Source organism: Mastacembelus armatus, chromosome 14 (assembly GCF_900324485.2).
Source record: "Mastacembelus armatus chromosome 14, fMasArm1.2, whole genome shotgun sequence".
In the NCBI taxonomy this organism is placed as follows: domain Eukaryota; kingdom Metazoa; phylum Chordata; class Actinopteri; order Synbranchiformes; family Mastacembelidae; genus Mastacembelus; species Mastacembelus armatus.
The window spans coordinates 12614398-12637062 of record NC_046646.1 but is presented as its reverse complement, the minus strand read 5'-3'; the positions used below and the strand labels follow the sequence as shown (position 1 = coordinate 12637062).

The 22665-nt window shown below is 38.6% G+C and overlaps 1 protein-coding gene across 3 annotated transcripts in view; it reads right to left on the bottom strand.

Annotated features, from left to right (window-relative positions):
- The window catches only part of cadm2a (cell adhesion molecule 2a), a 182654-nt gene that overhangs the window by 61218 nt on the left and 98771 nt on the right, over positions 1-22665 (bottom strand). Inside the window, exon 2 of one of the 3 annotated variants that reach the window (XM_026329354.1) lies at positions 337-363. The exons of the other annotated variants lie outside the window; for them this stretch is intronic. Coding sequence (XP_026185139.1) covers positions 337-363 — 27 coding nt within the window. The remainder of the gene's footprint in view (positions 1-336; positions 364-22665) is intronic. 3 annotated transcript variants of the gene reach the window in all.

The following is a 22665-nucleotide window of genomic DNA, read 5'->3' as shown; positions in this document are numbered from 1 at the left end:
AAAACACATTCTAATCCCAAGCAAATCATTTTGTCAGAGTAATGTTTTCCAGTGTCTGGGTAAACAGCGCGGAGTGTAGTTTAGTGCGTTTATCAAAACACACTGAAAATCCCATTAAAATAAAAGAGTGTATTTGAAAGCTGAAATACAATTTTAAATTATTGGATGATAAAAACCTTAAAAAAAAGTCAGTCCCCTAAAAAAAAAAAAAAAATTTAAAAAAACATTAAAACATCAGCAAGTTAATTCGATAAATAAAGTAAACTCAAGTTTCACTTTTCCTATGTTAGGTCTATAAGGCTGAGGCACAGCAGGGTAATTGCAGCCAAAACTCACCTCGAACTTTGCCTTTTGAAGCCATCACTGGAATCCCCAAATAGACAAGAAGAGTTGGAAGGACAGCAAAAGAAGCAGCCGCCAGAAAACAAAGACAAAGAGAGAAGACAGAGCAACTGATTAGATAACTGTAGGAAGCACAGTGTACCTATATCAGTCTTGTATATGCAGAAAGAGCAGTGTCTCTATCTTGACTGCCCCCCCCCAACCAACCCCAATTGTTCAACCATGAAAGCGAATGTCCCGATTTACATGTAGCTCATCAGCAAATTGAGACCTTATAGTGTGGCATCTTTTTAATTAGTCGCATCACACCATCTAGATCATGCAAAGAAGCTTGTTGCTTTCTAATGAGCTTGCAAAAGACCCATAGGGAAACAGACATACTATAGATATCATGCTGTTGATTGGTGAATGCTGGTTTTCAAGTGGAAATTACAGACTTCATGGAAATTTTACAGTAGCTGATCATGTTTTTATCTGATGCCTACAGTAGATGTTAATATGCAGCTCTTTTATGTGCATATGCAGGATATGCAGTAGTGATATGTGTGTCTGTGTATATACGTGTATATGCTTGGTCCAGACAGTCATACAAGTACACACTGGTACACCATCATATTAGGTTTGTGAATGAAAGACAGGACAGTCGTGTAGCACAGAACATGCTAAAATATGGGAGTTTTAAATGAACAGTAAAAACCCTATAGGCCTTATATATAGTGCTGTGTATAAAAAGTGAGGACCTAACCAATAACAAAAGTGTCACCTCTGAAACACCTTTTCAGTAAAAACAGAGGAGAGCCAAATAAACACCGATTGTCTGTTAGTTTGCATGTGTGCCTGTGTATCTGCGTGTGTACCCCGAGGGAATGACTCTTATGCTTCACACACACTGCTTTGCTAAATTGATGGATCTATTGGAATGCCTCCAGTGAGCCTGAAAACCTGTATAGCTCTAAGAGACAGCGCCTAAAAAAAGAATAAGACAGAAAGAACAAAGAGGATCTAACTGTGGGTACTGGGTCTGCAGGTTATAAAAATGATTACGCTTCCTTTCCGATTACAGATTTTTATAAATCTCCCTGTGCACAACAAATACAGAATTCTCTGTTTTGGTTGGCCAACATACTAGGTTCATTAGATTTAATAGGTCTAAACTCATTGTCAGGGAGAAGTGAAGTCTAATCCTGAAAACATACCCACAGACATAAACCAGCTGCTAGACACTGACCACTATTTTGACTCTCCCTCTCTGACACACACATTGTTTTGTTTGTATTTGAGTGCCATTAAATCCTCATAGCCAATTTTCAGTGGCTGATGGAGATGAATATGTTTTGTTAGTGCTATTTCACAGCTTGCCATGGTGCAAGATAGGCAGAGTGAGGAAGTGATAAAGTGAAAGAGGAAAAACTGATGGTGTATTGTAATTTGTGCTGAATTTTTAAATTTAATTTGCACTCATTCTTGGTCTTTGGCATCATGGTGTGTTCGGCGTTGACCACAGTGGGCAATTGAGGGTGGAACAAATAGCAAAAACAATAATTTTAATTTAACAAAATTCTTGCAATCACAAATCTGTTTCTCACACAGACACAAACAAACAAACACACACACACACACACACACACAGGCAGCCGTGTAAATTTCACACCTTGCTGCTATGTCACCGGTTAAGAGGAAGAGGGACCAATAGAGAAACAGGGCAGTGAATGTCACATCTCTACCAGTACTGCTTTCTACATGAGACTGATGGCTTTGTGAAATATTCCCTCAGCAATGCCTGACCTCGCTCTATTCCTGCCTTTCATCCCTGCTGTCAAGGTATGAGCTCCCTGTCACAACTGTGGCTCTGTGATCTCTCCCAGTCAATACCCATGAAAAAAAAAAAAAAAGACATTCAGGAGACGAAAAAAAACATATACGATTTTATAACCATTCACTCTTATCAACAACGGAATAGAGGGAAAGGGGAAGACAAACAGCAAAGAAAAGAGAAAAATGACGGAAGCCTTATTCACTTCACTCTCTGCACTTGTATCTCTGAGTATTACAGTTACCAGGCAACCAACACAACAGTTCGGCAAGACCTGGCAAACCTGAAATTGAATAAAACACTTTTCATTCCAGTCTCTTATTCCCCCATTTTGCCATGCCATGAGCAGAGAGTATTCCTAATCAGGTACACAATGACCACCTCTCACATCCTGTCAATATATCTGATTGGACAGAAATCACCAAAGACACATAAGACACTGGCAAATTTTCTTTTTACGATGCTGCATTTTCACCCAGCACTTTCTTATGGTGTTCCTCCTCACTATTGTATCAGCACTAAATATTGGACTTACTATACATTCAACAGGTGGTGACTTTGGCTCTGTTTGTTTCTTTGGGCTGTTTAACTAGGCAGTTGATTGCTCACATGATAGACATATGAAATTGATAATCGGATTATATTGATTCTTATTTGCTGTGGGTTAATTTACATTTGTAGTAGCTTAAATGTGCAAATAACAGTTTATTGTGAATGTTACATGCACTTTAAAAACACAATCTGAAAGCAAATTGACTGAAAATCTTCATTACTATAACTTATTTTGTTTATATAACTGGTCATCCTGAATACCCTGTGATTAATACCTCGCTTTCTAGATAAACACTGAGTATTTTGTTTGTCTGTGCATCTAAACCTTTTCAGTTTTTTTTTTTTTACCAGGCTTAAAGCTATTGGTCTAAGTATCATGTGTATGCAAACACACGCTCACACTTCGCTTCATCTAAGAGACTGAAAAGTGAGTGACGGTGTGGTAGTGGATCAGAAAAGCTCCGAGTTGTAAGGAGGTTGTTCTCTTTCTTTGTAACCATCAGCAGGGAGCCGTCATAAATAAACTGTGTGATAGTTCATACACACGCCGCCTACTGTGACACGCGCACACACATACACACAAACATAGCAGTGATCATAGTATCCCTTTAGGGTGTAAGTCTCCTGGGAGGACACGTGTTCTGCTGCAACAACCTTCCTGTTTACCTCCTCCTTCTCCACTCTTATGCTCATTCAGGAGTTTGTCTCACCTTCCTTTTCAAACTCACTCTACCTCCCTATTAACCCTTTCCTGACCTGTATCTTTCTCTCCCCTTCTGTATTTCCTTCTCCCCTCGGGCTACCTTTTTCACAGTGGCAGATATATTCAGCACCTGACATGCAGTGAAAAGCCTATGGAGATCGATGTGTGCGGCGTGCCTCTCTGAGCTGTCGCATGGCATGATGGAGAGTTTAGCTTATCTTTCGTACAGCAGCAGCTGTTTTGCCTTATGTTTGATGTACTCCAGACCCTTGGAATCTAACCAATATTCCAACGGTGAGCAGATTGCCGTAAAACCTTAACACACTCTTTGTCACCTTATGACTTGGCTGTTCATGGAGCCATCAATCCATGCATACAAACATAAGCGTAAAAACACTCAAGAAGATATACACTGCGAAGCATACTCCTAGTAAGTCCTACACACGTTTGTGACTATTTTGATTTCAAGAGAATAGTCATCATAAAAATAGCTCTGAATGAATAACAAGACAATGTATGTAAATCTAATGTGATTTAGCTGCAAATGTATTTAAATCTTATTTGATGTAGCATAGCTTTTGCTAAGGGCCGCAATTCATCTCAGGGTAATAAAGGAGATAGTAAACAGTGTTAATAGATGGAATCAGGCTTACTTAACTCAGCTTATTGCCACCACACTGCCTGCTTTATTAGATCTGTCTACCATGTCCTTGTTTTCTCACATTACAGGGAGACACACATCTGTTTGTTTTGTCATTTAATCTAGCATATTTGATTTCCACTCCTTAACACAATTACACATACATACCCTGCCCATGGTAGAATCATCTGCTCATAAAAGCCAGAAACCCATAACACACACACACACACACACACAAGTGCACAGCCACACAAGCACATGAGAGATCATACATGCACATGCTTCGCAACGTGTTTCATCCAAGCTAATGATGGTTTACAGTGGTGAATTTATAGAAAGTACCTTCAGATTTAACAGCAAAGTTTTCTATTTACTTATCAAAAACAAAGTGATCTTTTTGTATGTACTGTATAGATTTGTACAGTACTAGATTGTTGTTGCCATGGTTACAATAATAGCAGGCTTAGGCCCCAAACCTAGGTTTGGGTTAAAATAACTAGTCACTGGAGTCGTAACATTGACTAGTGGTTTACATTAGGGAACAGCTGTACCTCATTTAAAAGTTCTATGTTTTGTCACTTTTTGTACGTCACCAACATCGCCTGACTTTTGCGTTTGGGAGGATGGTGTTGATGTTAAGCAGTTTCTGGCCTAACAGTAGTTTCCATTTGCCTCTTGTGATGCATAATTATGGGAGTGATAACAACTGATAATGGCTGTTTAATGAGGTGATAACATTCAAAGTGGGTGATCAAACACTGTGAAGCTGACCGAGCAAAATGGCAGCTTATTTGCAACCATGTTTTTTTTTTCTTTTCTTTCCTTTTTTTTTTTGAGGAAGCGTGACTGTAAGTTTCACAATGTTTTTTTATGGTGTTCCATAAAAAAATGTATTTAAGGTGCATAATGATGTTATCTTTACAAAGTACAGATGATAGAAAATAGTGAATGACAATGGCATTATAACATGATCATGAATCCATCAAAGCTACTGAAAAGTTTAACTACTGATATGGCGTTAAGCACATTACTGCTATGGTTATTGGCAGCATAATAGTTGTAGGCCACAACTACATTTAAACTGTGATGCAGATTTCCGTGCAACATCTGCCACTCAGTTACTGTAGAAACAACTTTATTTGCCATGGGTTGGCAGATGTTCTTATTTATTAGTGAACCACTGCTAATTCACAAATACTGGCAGCGAAGATTGGGAAAATCTAAATTAATCATAAGTATAACAAAAGGCATCTGTATCCACTTAAATTTTTAAACTAGTCTTGGCTGAGCTTCCCCAGCGTTCTCTTGTGTTTTAGTGCAGGTACTATGGTATAATCTTAACATAGTCAATAGTATATTAGGAAGAGGGCTCCGTGAAAGTGGTGATTTTGATGTCAGGACACATCTCTTCAAAATGTTCTATAAGAAATGTCACAATATGCACAGCTGCAAGCACACGCAACACAACTACAGTAATCAACGGGTACCCGCTCACCAGACACTCTGTACATAACAACACATGTAATTCTACAAAATGCATCGGCAAATCTAACAGGATTTATTCACAGAATGCACACCCACGCTGCCATATATCACGCCGTCCCACACATGACAGCAGACCTCATCAGAAACAAGTGACACTACACAGTATGTACTGCACAGGATGCTGTCCTGATCTTATCCCCTTGGTTAACATACTTTCATCTATCATGTTAATTAACTGGGATGCTGTTAGAGAGCTTGGAAGTATCAGGCTGTGGATGCAACACAGTTCTGAGATACTAAACATCATACATTTGACATCCCACATGGCAAAATTGAAGTTATCTTAAAGATTTAACCCTAAAAACTGAAGCTTTCTTTAAAAACTGTAGACTTTGAAGAACAGCTAAAACCAAGAGCTGTATTGAGTGTATCATCGCTGACACTGTAGAAATTACTGAAGGATCTTTGATTTTCTCTCCATTTCTCCTTGCACATCGATATGTGAATTTTTGCATGGAATTCCAAGCTTATGTGTTAATAGCTATTATTTAACTTTACTCTAGTATGTTAGTTTTTAAAAACTGACAAGACAGGAGCGTCAAACCCATCTCATTAATCGTTCTGAGACCCACTGGGGTTAAGCTATGGCAGTGACCTATCACAGAATTGTTCAGTCCAGTCTTATCATATTACTCTGAGTAATATAGTAAGCTGTGTTTTTATTCATCACGTGCAGTGGATAGTGTAGAGAGGCAAAGAGGATCAGACCAGAAGAAAAAAGATGAAAGACAAGTGTAGTTTTGAATATGGTCAGCTCATAAAATCTGCCCTTTGACCGCAAAATAACAGATACGGGAACATGCATGCAGCTACACAGGCACACACAGCTAATAAAACTTTGCCCTTTAAAGCCTTAGAGAAATTCCCCCAGGGCTCAAAAAGCACATTTCAGTTTCCACAAAACACCCAAGGGATATTGAAATAATGAATCTCCCCAACAAGAAAAGTCAAACAGGAATTGTTATAGGATAATGGACGCACCTGCACACACACACACACACACACACACACACACACACACACACACACGCACACACACTGCACACTGTCAAATAGGTACAGCCATTAGATGATGGACAGTCTAGGTATAGCCTATAACTCAGCAGATGCTTTTTGTTTCCACAGCTTCTTCAATGAATAGTTTAGAAGGTGAAGTTATATTGTGATAGATGCCTAGGGGGTAACAAATGGCTTCCTCTAGACACAGCTTTGAAGTGGATGCGTATGCCTGCCTGGTCACCAACCTGTAATCTCCAGCCATTCGTCACAGGGTGAAGGGACAGGAGATTTCCAAGGAAAACTTTCAGATAATACAAGGTTCATTTTTTACCCTGTGCAGAGGTCAAATTCCTACAGGATAAGGAGTTATGTGACAGTAATGTTTTTTTTTTTAGCTCTGGGTGCTGTTTTTAATTTAAATATATGGATTTTTATATATTTTTGTGAGATTTTCTATTTTGTGGCTTTATCCTTACTGTTAGTTGAGATCATGTTGAGGAGGGAAGCTTTTATCCTCAGTGGAGAGGAACACATGGTGCTTGGAAAATGCCTCCTCCCCTTGATGGTGAGACTTTGATCAAAAATGTGTCATAGCATTTTGCTCGAGCTGAATTATTCAAAGGTCAGTGAACAAAGGCATGTTTGTGCTGTGTAGCATTACAAAGGCTAGAATGATAGTAAATTGGCAAAGTGTTCACTGTGTCTCTGTGGGGAGCTGACCGTTGAGCCTTACCCTCAAGGGACCATTTGGCATCAAACAGTGCAAGCTCCCTGTGATTGTTAGCACTTCAGTCATCGCAAGGCTGTTACCTCATATTTTCAAACCATCACCTTTATATCCCTTTCTATTTAGAGCATTGTATTTTTCTGGCTTTGCAGCAGTTTGAGAAGAGAATAGACTTCCGACAGGGGGGACTGAAAACCTGGGACCTGTGTGGCTGTGGAGACCTAATGAATGTTTCATGTATATGTGTGTGTTCCTGTGTGTGTGTCTTAAGAATCTGTCAGTTTTTTCAAAGCAAAATATTGCGTGCCCTCATGCACGTTTACATGCCGTGATGTGTGTGTGGAGTGCAGCAGTGCAAAGGGTCTTTGTAATAATGGCAACAGGCAACCTCTAGGGCATCAGGACTGCAGCCTGTCTCTGTGGGCAACAGTTCACTGGCTCTAAAGCTATAAAAGGATAAGGGGAAGAAAAGGGGCACTAAGACATGCATGGATTCATCCTACTTTCAAAACTATGACTACATTTCTCTCTTTTTCCTTGAATTCTTCTCCCTTTTATTGCTATATCTGCAGCTTTGTTTTGTTTTATTTTCCCCAAAACAATCCACAATACACCATATGCATTTCTATTCCTGGGTGGACCAGCAGGACAGTGGAGCAGGAAGGAAAAGGTGGATTACAGCAGAGGTAGAAGAAAATGGCTGTTTGCATGAGTGTTAGCATGTGGCTTATGTAGTTGGTAAAGTATTCATTGCACCTGAATAGCTTGCATTATTCATAGAGCGTTTCTTATGAAAGACTCAAGGAAGTGTGTGACAAAACGTAACAATACACACATCAGGGAAAGAAGTTCAGTGCAGTTTCTAATGAGGCCTTTCTAGTGAAGCCAGTGGTCTTGCAGGTTCTCCAATGGGAGCTAAGCCAACTCCAGCTAACCAGGTCAGTCAGACCCCTTTCAAGGATCCTCTGCTCTGACATCTCCTGCTCCTGCTTCTTATTTATATATGTGATGTGATATGTGATCTATATTACATAGATCAGTACAGGACATTCTCGTTTCACACTCCCACTGCATTATGAAAGTGTTATTCTGCAGCAAAAACTGTTACTTCCAGTAATTATATTCACTTGTGATTCAGCTAATGTATAGGATTGCAGCTGTGGATCTAACAAATAGCTGTTCACTCCCCCCACTAATTGAATTGCACACATTTCCGTACAAGCCCAGTGTTAAATGTATAATATGATGTATTCAGACTGAAAGCAGGAAATAGTTCCCCCACTCAACTAAAGTTATGTCAGTGTTTATATTTCCATGAAAATCTGCTCATTCTGTTACTTCTATTGCTTTTACCTGCCCATTGATTTACGGATGTTAGTCTGTGTTTTGTAATGTTTTTCCTTGCCTCCTTGCCTCCCACCTAATGCTGTCCATCTGTTTTGTCCTTTATATTTTGTGATTGTGTGGGTGTGCTCGCCTCCTGCCAAGCTGGCCTGGTGAGAGTCCTCTCAGGTCATCCTTGTAATAAGAATTTCTTTTTCTCTCACCCATCTAATCGGACGTACGTCCGTTCAAACGTATTCAGCTTTGAAATCTTTTAGAAACAAGGCATTTTGAGTTTTGTATTATGTCTATCCTGTCCCTAATACCTTCTGAAGCAGTCATTCAGCATATATATTTCTGTCTATATGCCAATTAATCTGAAAACCAATCTGCATTTGTTAAATGAAGCTCTAAGTGTGTGATGTGATAAATGACACAAAGCTCCTGTGGTACAAACAAAAATTGCATGTATGTTAATGAGCAATTTACTTTTCTTGCCAAAAACTGATTCAGTTCATTTGAAAAAAGTGATATTCAGGTAGTGACACACATTGCTTCACCCATTACCTTTCACCCAAGGTTAGGAGACATGAATAAATCCCATTTCATGCCTCAGCTTATATTTGCAGAACAAAAGAAAAACTGTGTTCAATTACCAAAGACAAATTTGAACTCATCTGGGTCATTTTGAACAAACTGAACTGGAACTAATTCCTTCCGAGGGTTACAATTGAACTAAATAAATAAATAAAATGGGTACTTGTTTGCTTTTTTCACTATCAAATTATAGTTGACCTCAACATGCTCCTTTTATAGCTGTCCACAGGCACGAGCCCATGGGAGCTGTATCAGGATAGGGGGGAGGTGAAAAGAGGGAGGTGGACACAGCAGCACTAAACTGTGACACAATGTACATAAACCAGCTTATTATACTTTTTTTTTTTTAAATTCCACATTCCTGTCACTGTTACGACCTTTATATTATTTCCTGACTATCCTAGCTTTCATTTATTCCAACTCTCTTTTACTTTTCTGTCTCCCTGTCTTTCTCACCCATTACAAAGGTGTAAATTGGACACAGATAATTGAACATTACTATCCTGGGAGGTAGCTGGCGCCATCTGTTAAATGTCCGCCCCCAACATCACAGTGCACCACACAATGCACCCAAACATCCCAATGCACCATGCTGCACATTTGTGTGGGCATGCACGTGTTTCTGCAGTGTTTGGGTAGAGACTTCTCTCTTTCTTCGGTTCACCGGTCCCTGAATACATTGCGTACAGGTACTGCACTCACTTTTACAAATGTATTTTGTCCACTTTGGTGGCTGTGTAGGAAGAACATAATTTGTAAATCATTTGGTCCACTGACATTAGATGCAGATGGTGTATTAGAACAATATTAGACTAAATCGTTTTATTACGCAACAAAGCATTCGAGAGGTGGAAGTCGCCCACACGCTAACAGTTACTACAACAAAAATGATGTGTTCTGTAGTAGTGTGGTGCTATGTAAGTCTGATATAATGTAGTGTGCATGTGCTGTTAGTGACTTGTACAAGTCATAAAGAGCAAATATGGTCTGCTTAAGTTTTACTATAAGTGAAGCTTTTTATTTTATTTCATTGATAAGATGATGTGAAATTGCTTGGTCTTTGTACTGTCCTTGCACTTTTAGCTACAGCTTGCTGCATTTATGGGTAACACCAGTTGCCCGCTTGTTTAATGACTAGTCTAATTTATTACTGAAAGGTTTACATATAGGAAATACTGAGCGTCTACTGCATCCTATAAGATTCCCAACAAAAACCCAATTATTGGCTGTGTCTGGATTACGATGATGGGTAATTCACACAAATAATGATGGAGATTGTGTATGTGAATTTCTTGAAAGCCTTAATAGTCTCTCTCTTTCTCACACACATCTCACACATGCACGCCGACACACACACACACACGGTTGATTAGCAGTTGGCATTTTGTCTTGGCTATGTGCTAAATGAGAGCAGCAACATTACCATCTCAAAGATGCTCTCCTCGTCTAGTTAATGGTCAGGACACAATGGCTCCTCAAATGCTTGATGGATCATTGAAGGATTATGCCATTTGGCTTCGTGCCTTCATGCTCACTTCATGTGTGGGTACGCGTGTGTCCGTGTGTGAGTGCATGTGTGTGTGTGTGTGTGTTAAATGGGAAGACAGAGAGATCCTGTATCCTGTAGGTGTGCACTCCTACGAACCTCTCAATGGGAGCAATAATGTCAAGGAGCTGCAATGTCATATCCATCAGAGCTGACTTTCTGTCAGGGCCAGACAAAGGTGTTGACACCACACAGTGAGTGAGGAAACCATTCAAATGTCAGTTACCTGACACACAGCCATGCTCTCATAGATGGGTGGTAACCAGTGATTGTCAGCTGGTAACTCAGGAAAAAGGCCACTGCATATATAAAGTTCAAGAGGAGCAATCCACTGAGATTTAATGAATGAATATGTTTTCATCCTGTGAGGCAAGTATTCAGTTGGTACAATCACACCTGTCAACTCTGGCAAATCAACACTTATAGAAATGATGCGGCTATCGCTGAAGCGCCGTGGTCATCAGGAGACACATTCAGATTGCTCAGTCAGGTATGAGTCTGTCAAACCTCACTGCTATTGCAGTATCTAATAAAAAGTTATACTTCAGCTATTTTTGAGAGAATTTAACTAGGAAGCTTCACGCCTCTACCTGCAAAATTTCACATACTTCCCACATATCCTCTTTGCACTTTGTCAAAAAAAAGTACAGTGTTCTATGTCATCACCACAATTCATTAGCAGACTGTGTAGCATCTGCTTTTATTTAGTTGTTTATAGTTAATTGAAAATTCATCAAGAGGTTCTTTAAATAAACAAAAGAAGAAGGTTATGTTGAGTTGTAGGCAATCAGCTGACTCATTTTACTGTAGTCTATTGACAGTCAATTTAAATCACTTTTTAAAGCTAACAGTAAAATCAGAGGCATTTAAATAGCTACTGTATACTTGAATTTGCATAAAATTATAAAGATTTGTGGAATGGGAGTTTCTCCTGACTGTATCCCCTGTGTTCCTCAAGTCTCAGTCCTGGGCACCATCAGCTTTGTCATATTGATTACTGTCTGATATTTTCATGTCCCCCTAGAAAATGCCACTGATATTCCAGCAGCATTGAATTCTCAATTTTCTGAGACCTAATCTGACATTTTGGCTTCACTAGCCAACATCTGGCTGACATAGCTGGAGTCACAGTCCAAAGTCCCAACCTCGACAAATCTGGTGCACATATTCCCAAACAACTTTTGGTGTCCCCATCTACAACTTTAATTGTCACATATTTGCAATAGGGACCCTAACTCCCCAGGTATTAGTCAAGTTTCCTTTGTCTTCTAGGCTCTTGAAATAATATTATCATCTTGCATAATACCTCGATGGCAATTCTTGTTGTTCATCATAAAAAATGTATTGCTCCAGAGAATTTTTTATAGCAACCATTTAATCATGTTCTCAAATACATTCTTTGTGTTGTTCCTTATATTCATCAATTTACTCCAGCCTACAAAGTTCCTTCGTGTATTGTATTTAATGATAGGTTATTCTATTCTATTCTATTGACACGTTTCTTCCAGTGTTGTACACTGAGGTTATTTATGTTGTAAGTCTCTCATTGCCTAAAATGTAATCTAGATATAATTTTATTTTATGTGTGGAATGTTATAATAGAAATAGACAGGTTCTTATCAACATCCCCCATTTGGTTAAAACTATTGCAGTGTACTGTATATAATCATTTAAACAAATGTCAAGACTGATACATTTTCTGGTGAATTGTATGGATGCAAAAAAAAAAAAACAGTCAAGAGCTTCTCAGATGAAGAGTTAAAAAAAAATCAGAAAGAAAGTATTTATGATTTTCTACCTTCCTGTTAAGACTGTGTATGAACACAGTCTTACTCCATTTATTCATTTTCTCTCAATTTGTTTTTTTTTTTAGCATGCTCCCATCAGTTCAGGTCAATAAACATGATTACTTCTTGCAGGCTTTTCTTTTAACTTTGGGGAAATTTCAGATCTTTTTGCATGCTAACATTATAAGATGATAATGTTTTTCCTGCTAAAGGCAAGAAGTCAACCTCCTACTTCCAAATACAATATATAAACTTCAAACCATACAGAGTACTTGATTTGTTCACTTGAAATAATAAGAAAGAAAAATGAAAAACAGTGCCTAACCAAGATGGATGCAATGTTTGTATTATAATTTTACACCTACGATATATCCTAAAAATCCTTCTTAAAGACACATGGCAGAAAAAGAAGAGCAGAAAGAGCAGGACACTTGCTAATATGAAACTGCTTAAAAAGGCTGCTAATGACTTATATGTTGAAAGCATATATGTTAGTATACTCAGGCTTTTTTACATATAGCTATAAATCTCCCTTACCCAATGATACTGGCAAGTGTATTTGTAAAAAAAAAAAAAGAGGCATGAAAACAAAAAAGTCTACAAAACAAATATCTGTGTTTCACTTATAACATAATTGTATTTTTAGATTTAGAAATTTTTAGAGCTTAATATCAGCCATTTAATATGTGGCACATTTGCAGCTGAATTAAATACTACAGTGTGCATAAAACATCTTCTAACTTGAGAGAGGTGTACCTGTTTGCATGCAAGCCTAAACTGATGATTGGAAGTCCGTCCAAACAGAGGAAAATAGTGAGGAAATTATGTGTTTAATGTCGTTAAATGTCTGACTTCTGTTGACATTTTCCAGCACATCCCTAAAATGTCTTCGATATAGCCAAATGACTTTATAATACCAAGGAAATAAAGGGCAGAGCAAATGACATATGTGGTTAATCACTGATTAAATGAGCTGTAAAATAGAAACATGACAAAAGTTTCTGACATTTTTTTTCCATGGTGCAAAACATAAAGAGCGGAAGGCCAATTGAGGATAATCAGTAGAAAAAAAACCCCCCTTTCATTAATCATGCAGATATGCAGTGTCTAATGACTATAGATTATCCTCTGTATGTTACAAAGGAAAGATAGTGCCCCTTTTAAAGTGACAATGAAATCACTGTCAACGTTTTCAATACATAATGATGTACAAGAAGTGTTTTATTTTGGAGGACAATGATTTACCGATAACCAACTAGGCAATTACAAGCGTTTTGCAGTGTAGTGAAATATTTAAAATAGTACACTTTTATTAGTTTCACTAGTGTCAAAACAAAATTCAATTTAATTTGACGTGAGAGTGATCTAAAGAACACTGAAGAATCTTTCTAGGATGTGTGCATTAGTGACACTGTGAAACTTAATTGACCATTAGTTAAAATACTCATTCTCTCCAGTTATGCAATTAAGACGGTTGGTACCCATGTTTAAAACATAAAGCCACCTGTTCTCAGCTAGCTTCTGCTCTGGTTTTATATTTTAGATCTAATACATATTAAAATATAATATAAGTAATCCAAGACACACTCCATGCTGGTAACAATCTGTTAATTCTGTTACAGTTTGCCAGCAGTCCAAAATTTGATTTAACTGTTAGTTGATAAGGTAATACAGTATTTCTCCCCTAAGGATATCAGCTTGAAAAAAAAAAAATCAACTTAAAAAATCAATTACACACATTAAAGGTCTTTTGTTTGCCCTTCGTCTTCCTTCACTATGGGATAGGCTGTTTCTCACAAATTAACACCTAGTGAAAATATCCAGACACCTAGCTGCACATGGCTCCATTTTGTTTTGCCTCCTTAACCTAATTACCCAGATACATTTCCAAGTGCTAAATGTTATTGTTAACAGTAATCCTTTGATTTATAGCTAGGAATCAGAGAGTATACTGCAAATTTGATGATATAGAAAAATATGAAAGGTCATTTTGCTGCAGTAAGGTCAAGATGTTTAATTTAATTCCTGCAGACTTTGTGGCTTTTACATATTTCAAAGGCAACAATAGTCATTGTGGTTCTCCACCACTGAGCAGACAAATAGGCTACCTGTGGAGAGACAAACACTGACTGCTTTGACATTTATAGTGCTGTCGTTCTGATAGAAGGACAACTGGAGGCCATGATCAAATATCTTTCCTGTTTTAATGGGATGTAGTATCCTCCTACATCAGCACACTTCCACTTAGACCCATCAGCACACTTCCACTTAGACCCGCCTGTTAGTCTCACATGGCTGCTCTTTCCTCCTCTAGGAGAAACTCTGTAAAACACAAGATGTTTATTTAGGGGAATATGCACATGCATGTGAATTCATGTGTGGCAAATGCACACACATGCACATGAATGTAGACAGACATTTATACGTGGAGAGACAGAGACTCATTATCCCTGAGTCCATTTGTGTCTGAGATGCAGCAGTGTTGTTGAAAACTGATGTTTTTCGTTGGATCGTACCAGATTCTGGTGAAATTATGAAAAATGACATGACTATACTGTGCTGTTGCACATAAAATAGAGGCAAAGTTTAAAACATCCGATCAGCACTAAGCGTTGCTCATGCACTACTACAATAAATGTTGCTATTAAATAATTCTGCAAAATGCTGAATGAATCTTAGCCATGGAAGTACCCAAAACAGCCTTTAGTATTTAGTCTGTGCTTTCTGATTGATGTGGTTTGCGTCAGTGGCATTGTTTGCTTCGTGCTTTAGAGTGGCTGGCATGAGGCTGTACAAATCTGCTATAAAAACAAATTTAAAAAAGAACCACATAAATAACTGTAAACACTTAAGTCTTTTTGTATCTGTTGCACAAAATGTTCAATGCCAGATTGTCTTCAGCATGCACTGTAAATGCAGAGAAAATCCTGCCTATGAGTTGTATTGATTCCAGAGCTCTGTTCCACTGTGTGTATACAAATGCTCCAGTGTGTATTTGTGTGGAAATGTGATTATTTATATTGTGTGTTTGCGCGTGCGTTTGTGTGTGAGTGTGTGTGACCTCTGCATCGATCACCTACTTTGTTCCAATTATCAGTAAGGGTATGTGGCCTAATACTGCAATTCACACAAGCATTAGAGCAACAGAGGCAACTGAATCTGAGAATGGAGGCTTAGAAGAGCAGGAGGAAGAAGGGGCGGAGGATGCAGACCTGAGGGAGAGGAGGGAACAACAAGAAAACAAATATTTTTGCTTCTTTCTATGCATCTTTTTTTAATGGAGGACAGATCCATGGGCTGTTTCTACACTCTGAATCTTACCACCCTTACCTTTTTTGGTTAGATGTCAAGACACATCAGGACTGCATCCTGGACTGCATCCAAAGCATCCATCTTCAGTCTACTTATAGAACATGTTTTGATTTAGGACTTCAACATTTTTTCTCAGCCATATGCTATATATATATATATATATAATATCATAAATAACTAGATTCAAAATAATTTGACCATTTTTTGTGACAGAGCAAAGATAGAAATGATTCCAGTCATTTCTAAAAGGTCTTAAATCTTACTGATGACTGAGTTAATTATCCTCAGGTCATTGGCTACAGCCACATATCCTGAAATTAACAAGAATTAGAGATGGTGGATCTTACAGTTCTAATTTTAAAACACTATTTTGAGGTTACAGTGCTCCCAGGCCTTTACCAAATGGATCTGAAATGAATTACAAAATAACACAACTCAGAGTTCCTTAAATGGCGTCTATATTCTTGCCACTAAACATGTGCTTTTAATGTTTCATGTGCATGTACACATGCTGACTGGCTTTTTCTCTATTTGCCCACCCACAGTGTGGATTAAAAGATTTAGTGTTGCTACTGATTGATTTTCTTATTCTCATTCTATACACACTCTAGTCTGTATGATTGTGTGTGTTGAGTGTATGGAAGTGCCTTACTACAGGTTGGAGGTCATCATCATGGACACACAGAGCATTTATTGATCACTTTCCCAGTTATCTTAGCAGTTCAGGACAACTTGTAGGACTGTGGAGGATCTTAACCTAAATCATTATTGCAGGTTATCACTTGGTGGCTAATCTCAAGTATTATGCAACCTATCAAAGAAAGGGTATGGGGGAATACAAATAGGTAGAGACCTAATGCTAGAGACAAAAAAAAGAGATGCATTTTTGTCAATTTGTGTATGTGTGTTTGCTAGTGTGGATGAAAATCTCTCTTGTGGTTTGGGCCACATTGTTTGATTCCACTGATTCCACAGTAAGAGTCGCCGGGGGCTTGTTGCCAAGGTTCAGCCAATTGAATTAGGGATTTGCCATTCCCTCCTCAGTCCAACCCTCCTGACCATTTCCTGTTTCTAGAGATCCCCGAGGACCCTTCCTCTCCATTCAGCTGTGGACTGTAATTGTATTTAGGATGCCTGTGCAGAGCCCAGTGGAATACACCACAAGGAGAGGGAGAGAGACAAAGAGAGATAGAAAGATAGTGAAAGGATGACTAAACAGGACGGGGGGAAATAAAAAAGAAGGAGATGAATAAAGAAAGGAGGAAATTTTTAAAGATGGATGTCCACAGAGGGGAGGACTAGTCGTGGGGGGCAGAGATAGATAGACTATCCACCCATCCAAATGGAACACAAGGTCATTGTTCTCATTAGGTTTCCAAGCCTGAATAACCGAGGATGGTTGGAGACAGTTTGGTGTAAGTACTGCAGTTCTCATGCTATAAAGTGGGAATCTAATAGGCTATTATATCCAAAGACATTAGTGTGGGAGCAAAATAATTTTCCTTCAGACCTCCCAATTTCAAAGCAGCCATGGTAGTGCATCTCATAGCAACTATTATATTAGTATATAGCATTAAAATAGCCCAATTGCACCTCCCTAGGACACAAGCATGTCTTCCACTACAATCAAAACAGGTACTTTAACTTCTGAAGGTTTTCTCCCATATCCACCAGAAGAGTTGCATTTAATGCAGTGCATTTTGATAAAATGTTAACTGCCTTCCACTGCTTGGTATTGCAAAAGGCTATACTGTATATGTTCATAGTTTTTTTTTTTTTTTTTTTTGGCATTATAATGGCATTCAACACACAGCACCATTATGTGTCTTAGAGCTAAGGCATAATCAACTGCCTCATATTGCTTTCTATCAAAGCTAAAATGATAAACACAACATGAATCAAGGGCTTACTGGATTTCCCAAGTGAGGTCAAAATAATAAACTTATATTAGAGTCCTCTTTTACAAATCCTTGTGATCCAAGATAAGTAGCTTCACGAAAATGTATAGCATATTTATTATGGAGTAAAGTTCAGTTATTGATCCCCACTTAAAATATGAAGAGAGCAAATTGAGTAAATTGGATAAACTATACACAATTATTATAGCCTTATACATCTCAATGTCCGTCTGCCCACATTCTCATCCTTTTCAATAGCCAATAACCTACAAATTTATTTTGTTCATTGTGCTCTGGTAATACTCCAGACTTTTGCTTGAGACATGCACACATTATTTCAAGCTGGCTAGTCAACAGAGCTGCTCTCCTTCATAATATAAACCCTTCTTACTCTGTCACCGCTGTCCGCCAAATATTCTGTCAAAATTAATCTGAGATGAAGATTGTACTGCTTTTTTATACGTTTAACACAATGAAGTAGTAGTTTCTAAGGTCTGGAGGGAGGTGGCAAGCTCACTAATCTAAATAATGAATGAACCATATTTCGTTAGGTTCAACTAATATTCATTGAGCTTATCAAGATTTAAATTGTCTCAGGCTTTTTCAGACAATGTGAATTGTGAATATGGGAGAGTAATAGAGTAAATGTAACTCATGCCACCCACTTTTGACCTCGGAAAATACCCAGCTAATGTTGAGAGGGGCAATAGATTAATTTATACACGGTTCAGACAAATTTCACAGTTAGCAAGTGTCTTTTCAGATGAGAAAGCAACAGCCACGCAGCCTGAGCATCAATAATAATGTTCACAGTTGTTGCACATCAGATAATTCTGAATGCTTAGCAACTTAATGCTGCTGTCTGCTCTTGTTTGACTGACATATCTGCCAGACAATGCAGCTAAGTGCATTTTGATTGGAGCACATTGTTCAGCTCTGACTCAGATTGTCACCTTCAGCTACAGCTGGAGAGGAGATCCAACATGACAGGCTAAGAGACAGAAGTTCACACTTGCTGAAATAATTTATTCAAAACTTAGTGTGTAAGTAGCTCCCAACACAATGATGTATTGTATCACTATCACTATGACACATTTTATCACACACTTCTGTTCACACCATAGAATTTGTGATTTTTAAAATTCAATAACTGCAGCTGTGTGCCTGTCTATGTCCCCATTTCTATGACTCTGTGTGTGTGTCCAGCTCCCCTGGCTTGCATCCAATGGGACCATAAAGCTTTCTTTGGTTGTGCCCAACAGTTTTGTCTGACATGTGTTGGTCAGGGTCTGTCCTTCTGTTGCGCCGCTTGGATCAAAGGGGGAAGCTACTCCACCCATCTGTGTCACATTTAATTTATCACAGACACGACAGGCCTTACTTGCCTTGATGGTGAGGGCATAACACACACACAGAGCAGAGAGAAAGCAGAGACGTAAAATGGCAGCTGATGATACTGTACAATGTGCTGAATCAGGTAAACTGGTGATTAACAAAGAGAAGAATATGGCATCAATCTACAGATGCAACAACCAAAGGTGAAAGCATATGTCCTTCCACAGCTACCCCTGTTGCTCCAGTTCATTCTCTCTCCTCTAAAGATGAGAGCCCTCCTTGGTCTTACTTTGATGACCAGGTGCTGGGCAGGTGGTGTGAAGTGGCAGGAGGTAGCTCTGCATGTGTGTCTATCTATTTGTGTTTGTGTGTGTGTGTGTTGGTGCGACAGAGGAAAATCCATCCCCACAGTAATGAGAGAGCTGCCAACTGCTCTTCCATCTGGCATTGAGAAAACTTTCTCTTTCTCTCTTACCTCCTTCCTTTCTCACCCCCTACACTTTTCATCATCTGTTCATTTGCGTCTACTTCGGTATCATCAGTTTTGACATTTTCAGATGATGTAAACACCCGACTACCCACACGCACTTCATCCTAACCCAACACATTAGACCTCAGAAATTCAAGCTTACACCTCCCACTGAATTTGAAATCTGTACACCGGCTACTTCCGAATGGAGCCAATTGGCAAAAACATCTGGTTACGAAATATTTGTGGTTCAGACATTATGTACTGTTGTTGTGTTTGCATGGGCATTTACCTTGCATGCCTTTTTACTGAATATTCAAAATTCAATTTAAGAAAAAAAAAAACCCAAAATAAGTAAAAACCTTTTCTGCTAAGCTCTATAGTAAGTCCCATAGCTCTATAGTAAGTCCAAATGCAGTAGCAGAAATCTCCAGATACTATGGATTAACGTTGTTGCTATTACAAGTTCAGCGCGATTATAGAGGGAATGGCAATAAAGATTAAAGGGTCATTGTTTCCAGTACTTACACCAAAACTGCTTCTTGGCCGTATGAATGCTTTCCCTTTCAGAACATTGGCTCCCTGCAGTCAACCGGAAGCTTGCACTAAAGCAAAGCATCATTATGAATGCTGATGCAGAGGGATTACAGTGCATTTGTTGAACTCTTCCACAAACAAAACCAAGAGGCTACAAAATAAAGGCACAGACTTTGTGCTAAGCCAGTCTTGTTTGTTAGAATTTAGGGTTCTGCCAGTTTTCACAATATAAAACCACAGGGAGTTTAGGAGTCACTGGACACACACAGTTCAATGAATGAATGCTGTAAAAACACAACCAAACTTCCCTGGAAGGCAAAACTATAATGTTAGTTGCAGTTTGCTGCAATGCAACAGAAATATAGTATATAGCCTACATTTAACTGATGTAGATATACTTCATATTAGTTATCTTTTTCTCTTGAATGTCATGTAAACCATATATCATAGAAAGTTTATGCAGTCATTAATGGCTTTAATTCAATTCTATGACTAGCACAGCTGTTTGGCAGATAAAAGAGAAAGACTATGACTGACTGAAAGGTTAATGATTATATTCCACTTCATCCAATCCTCTATTGCACTGTGTGCTACACCTACAGTATAATAAAGGCAATGGCACATAACCCAGCACTTTGCTAATGCTAGGACCACAGTGTATCTTCAGAAAATGGCTCAAAGGATAGAAATCATTCCCCTGCAGTACTGAATACATACCACTCTCCCAGACGCTATTTCCTCAACACATACCTGCTGTCTTGCTGTATATGTCTGTCCCATGCATGCACACACAGGCAGTCAAACATGCTTGTATACAACACACATTAATTGACTTTCCAGCTTCTTTCTAGGCATTTTGAGTGACAGGGGCTGCCAGGGGAGATGGGTAATGATGAGGCATCTGGCAAATGGGCTGATGGGTAATGAGGGACTCGGTGCTGGCAGCTGATGGTTAGATGCTGAATTAAACACCATCTACTGTGTGTTAACCATGCTATATACTGTACATTCAGCATTCTCATCTCAGTCTCTAAATGTGACATTGTCAATATAGGAAAAACTTGGAACATCAAAACAACTTTTGTGCCACTTTTTGCATTCCTCTATTGTATGAATAGTCCATCAGCCTCTCTCTATTTGAACAGAAGTGTTTTTATATTACTTTTCTTGCAGCATATTCTACTAGGTTATGCTAATCACTGCTTACTCTGAAACGGATCTGTACAGTAAGCTCCAATACTTGTGACTGTGTGAATTAGTTGCTTACTTAAGTGACATAGCTCTGGCATCACTGCTGCTGCTGAAATGCAAATTGCACTCACAGCACAGGGTTTTCCCTGTTTGATTTTTTTATACCATCAATCCCACTAACAAATATATGATTTAGGGTTTTCGAAGCCACTGTCAATGAATGGTGTACAGTGCAATTACTGTTTGATCTAAATGATGTTTATTTTGTATACTTGACTTACACAGTTTGCATGCAGCACTCATTCAGACAGTGTGCAGAACTTTTCATTTTGAAAAGCCTATTTGACCCCCTATTTCATTATCTGTTCATTGCCCTCCTTTTCTATGTTGAATCACAGCTATTTACCACATTCAACAAATGCAACCATTGTTAATATCAACATCTAACAATTTTACTAACAGAATTTTTCAAGCTGCTTAATATCATCAGTATAGGTTATTAATGGTGGTTCGTTGTAAATACAAAAAAGGCTTATTATTTCAATAATGGGGTCTGAACAAAAACAGCCCTGCACAGTGCTAGAATTATTGAAATCACCTTTATGGCTTTAAAACTTTAATGTCTCTATAGCTACACTACATTCTGGCTGTGGATCAGGCATTATAGAAGGTTGTCCACTAACTGAAAGGTCAGTGGTTTGATCCCTGGCTTCTCTAGGTTATGTGCCAAAGTGTCCTTGAGCAAGACGCTGAATCCCAAGATGCCCCCGGTGGCTGGTGTATGAGTGTGTGAACGATTGTGTGTGTGAATGGGTTAATGTGCAAATACTGTACTGTACACTCAAGTGCTTTGAGTGCACTTGAGTGTAGGAAAGTGCTGTATAAGCCCATTTACATTTAAAGCATCTTTTTATATGTACACCTTCAGTGGTGGGATGTGGCGTTAACACAAAACATTTTTAACTTGAACATCTCTCTTGGGTATGGGGGATTCGCTTTTAGCTGACTTCTACTCTATCCTCCCTGGGACACTGGGATACAGAGAAGCCAAGTACAAAGAACATTACCATTTGGCAGTGTGTACCCCAGGATTTTTGGTCTACATGAGCAGATTACATATCATATGAGAAGACAGTGGATATTAACATTATTGACTGTAGGCCTAAGCTCTACAGTATGATAAATGATTCTCTGACTCATGCTATGTGAGTTTGTGTGTGAGAGCACATAAACCTAGCTGAACACATACTGCACAATCTCTCCCAAGGTCAGACTGTTATGCAGACTGATGGCAATGATGCAAACATTTATTAAAACATTTGAAATACTTTTTAAATAATTATATTATA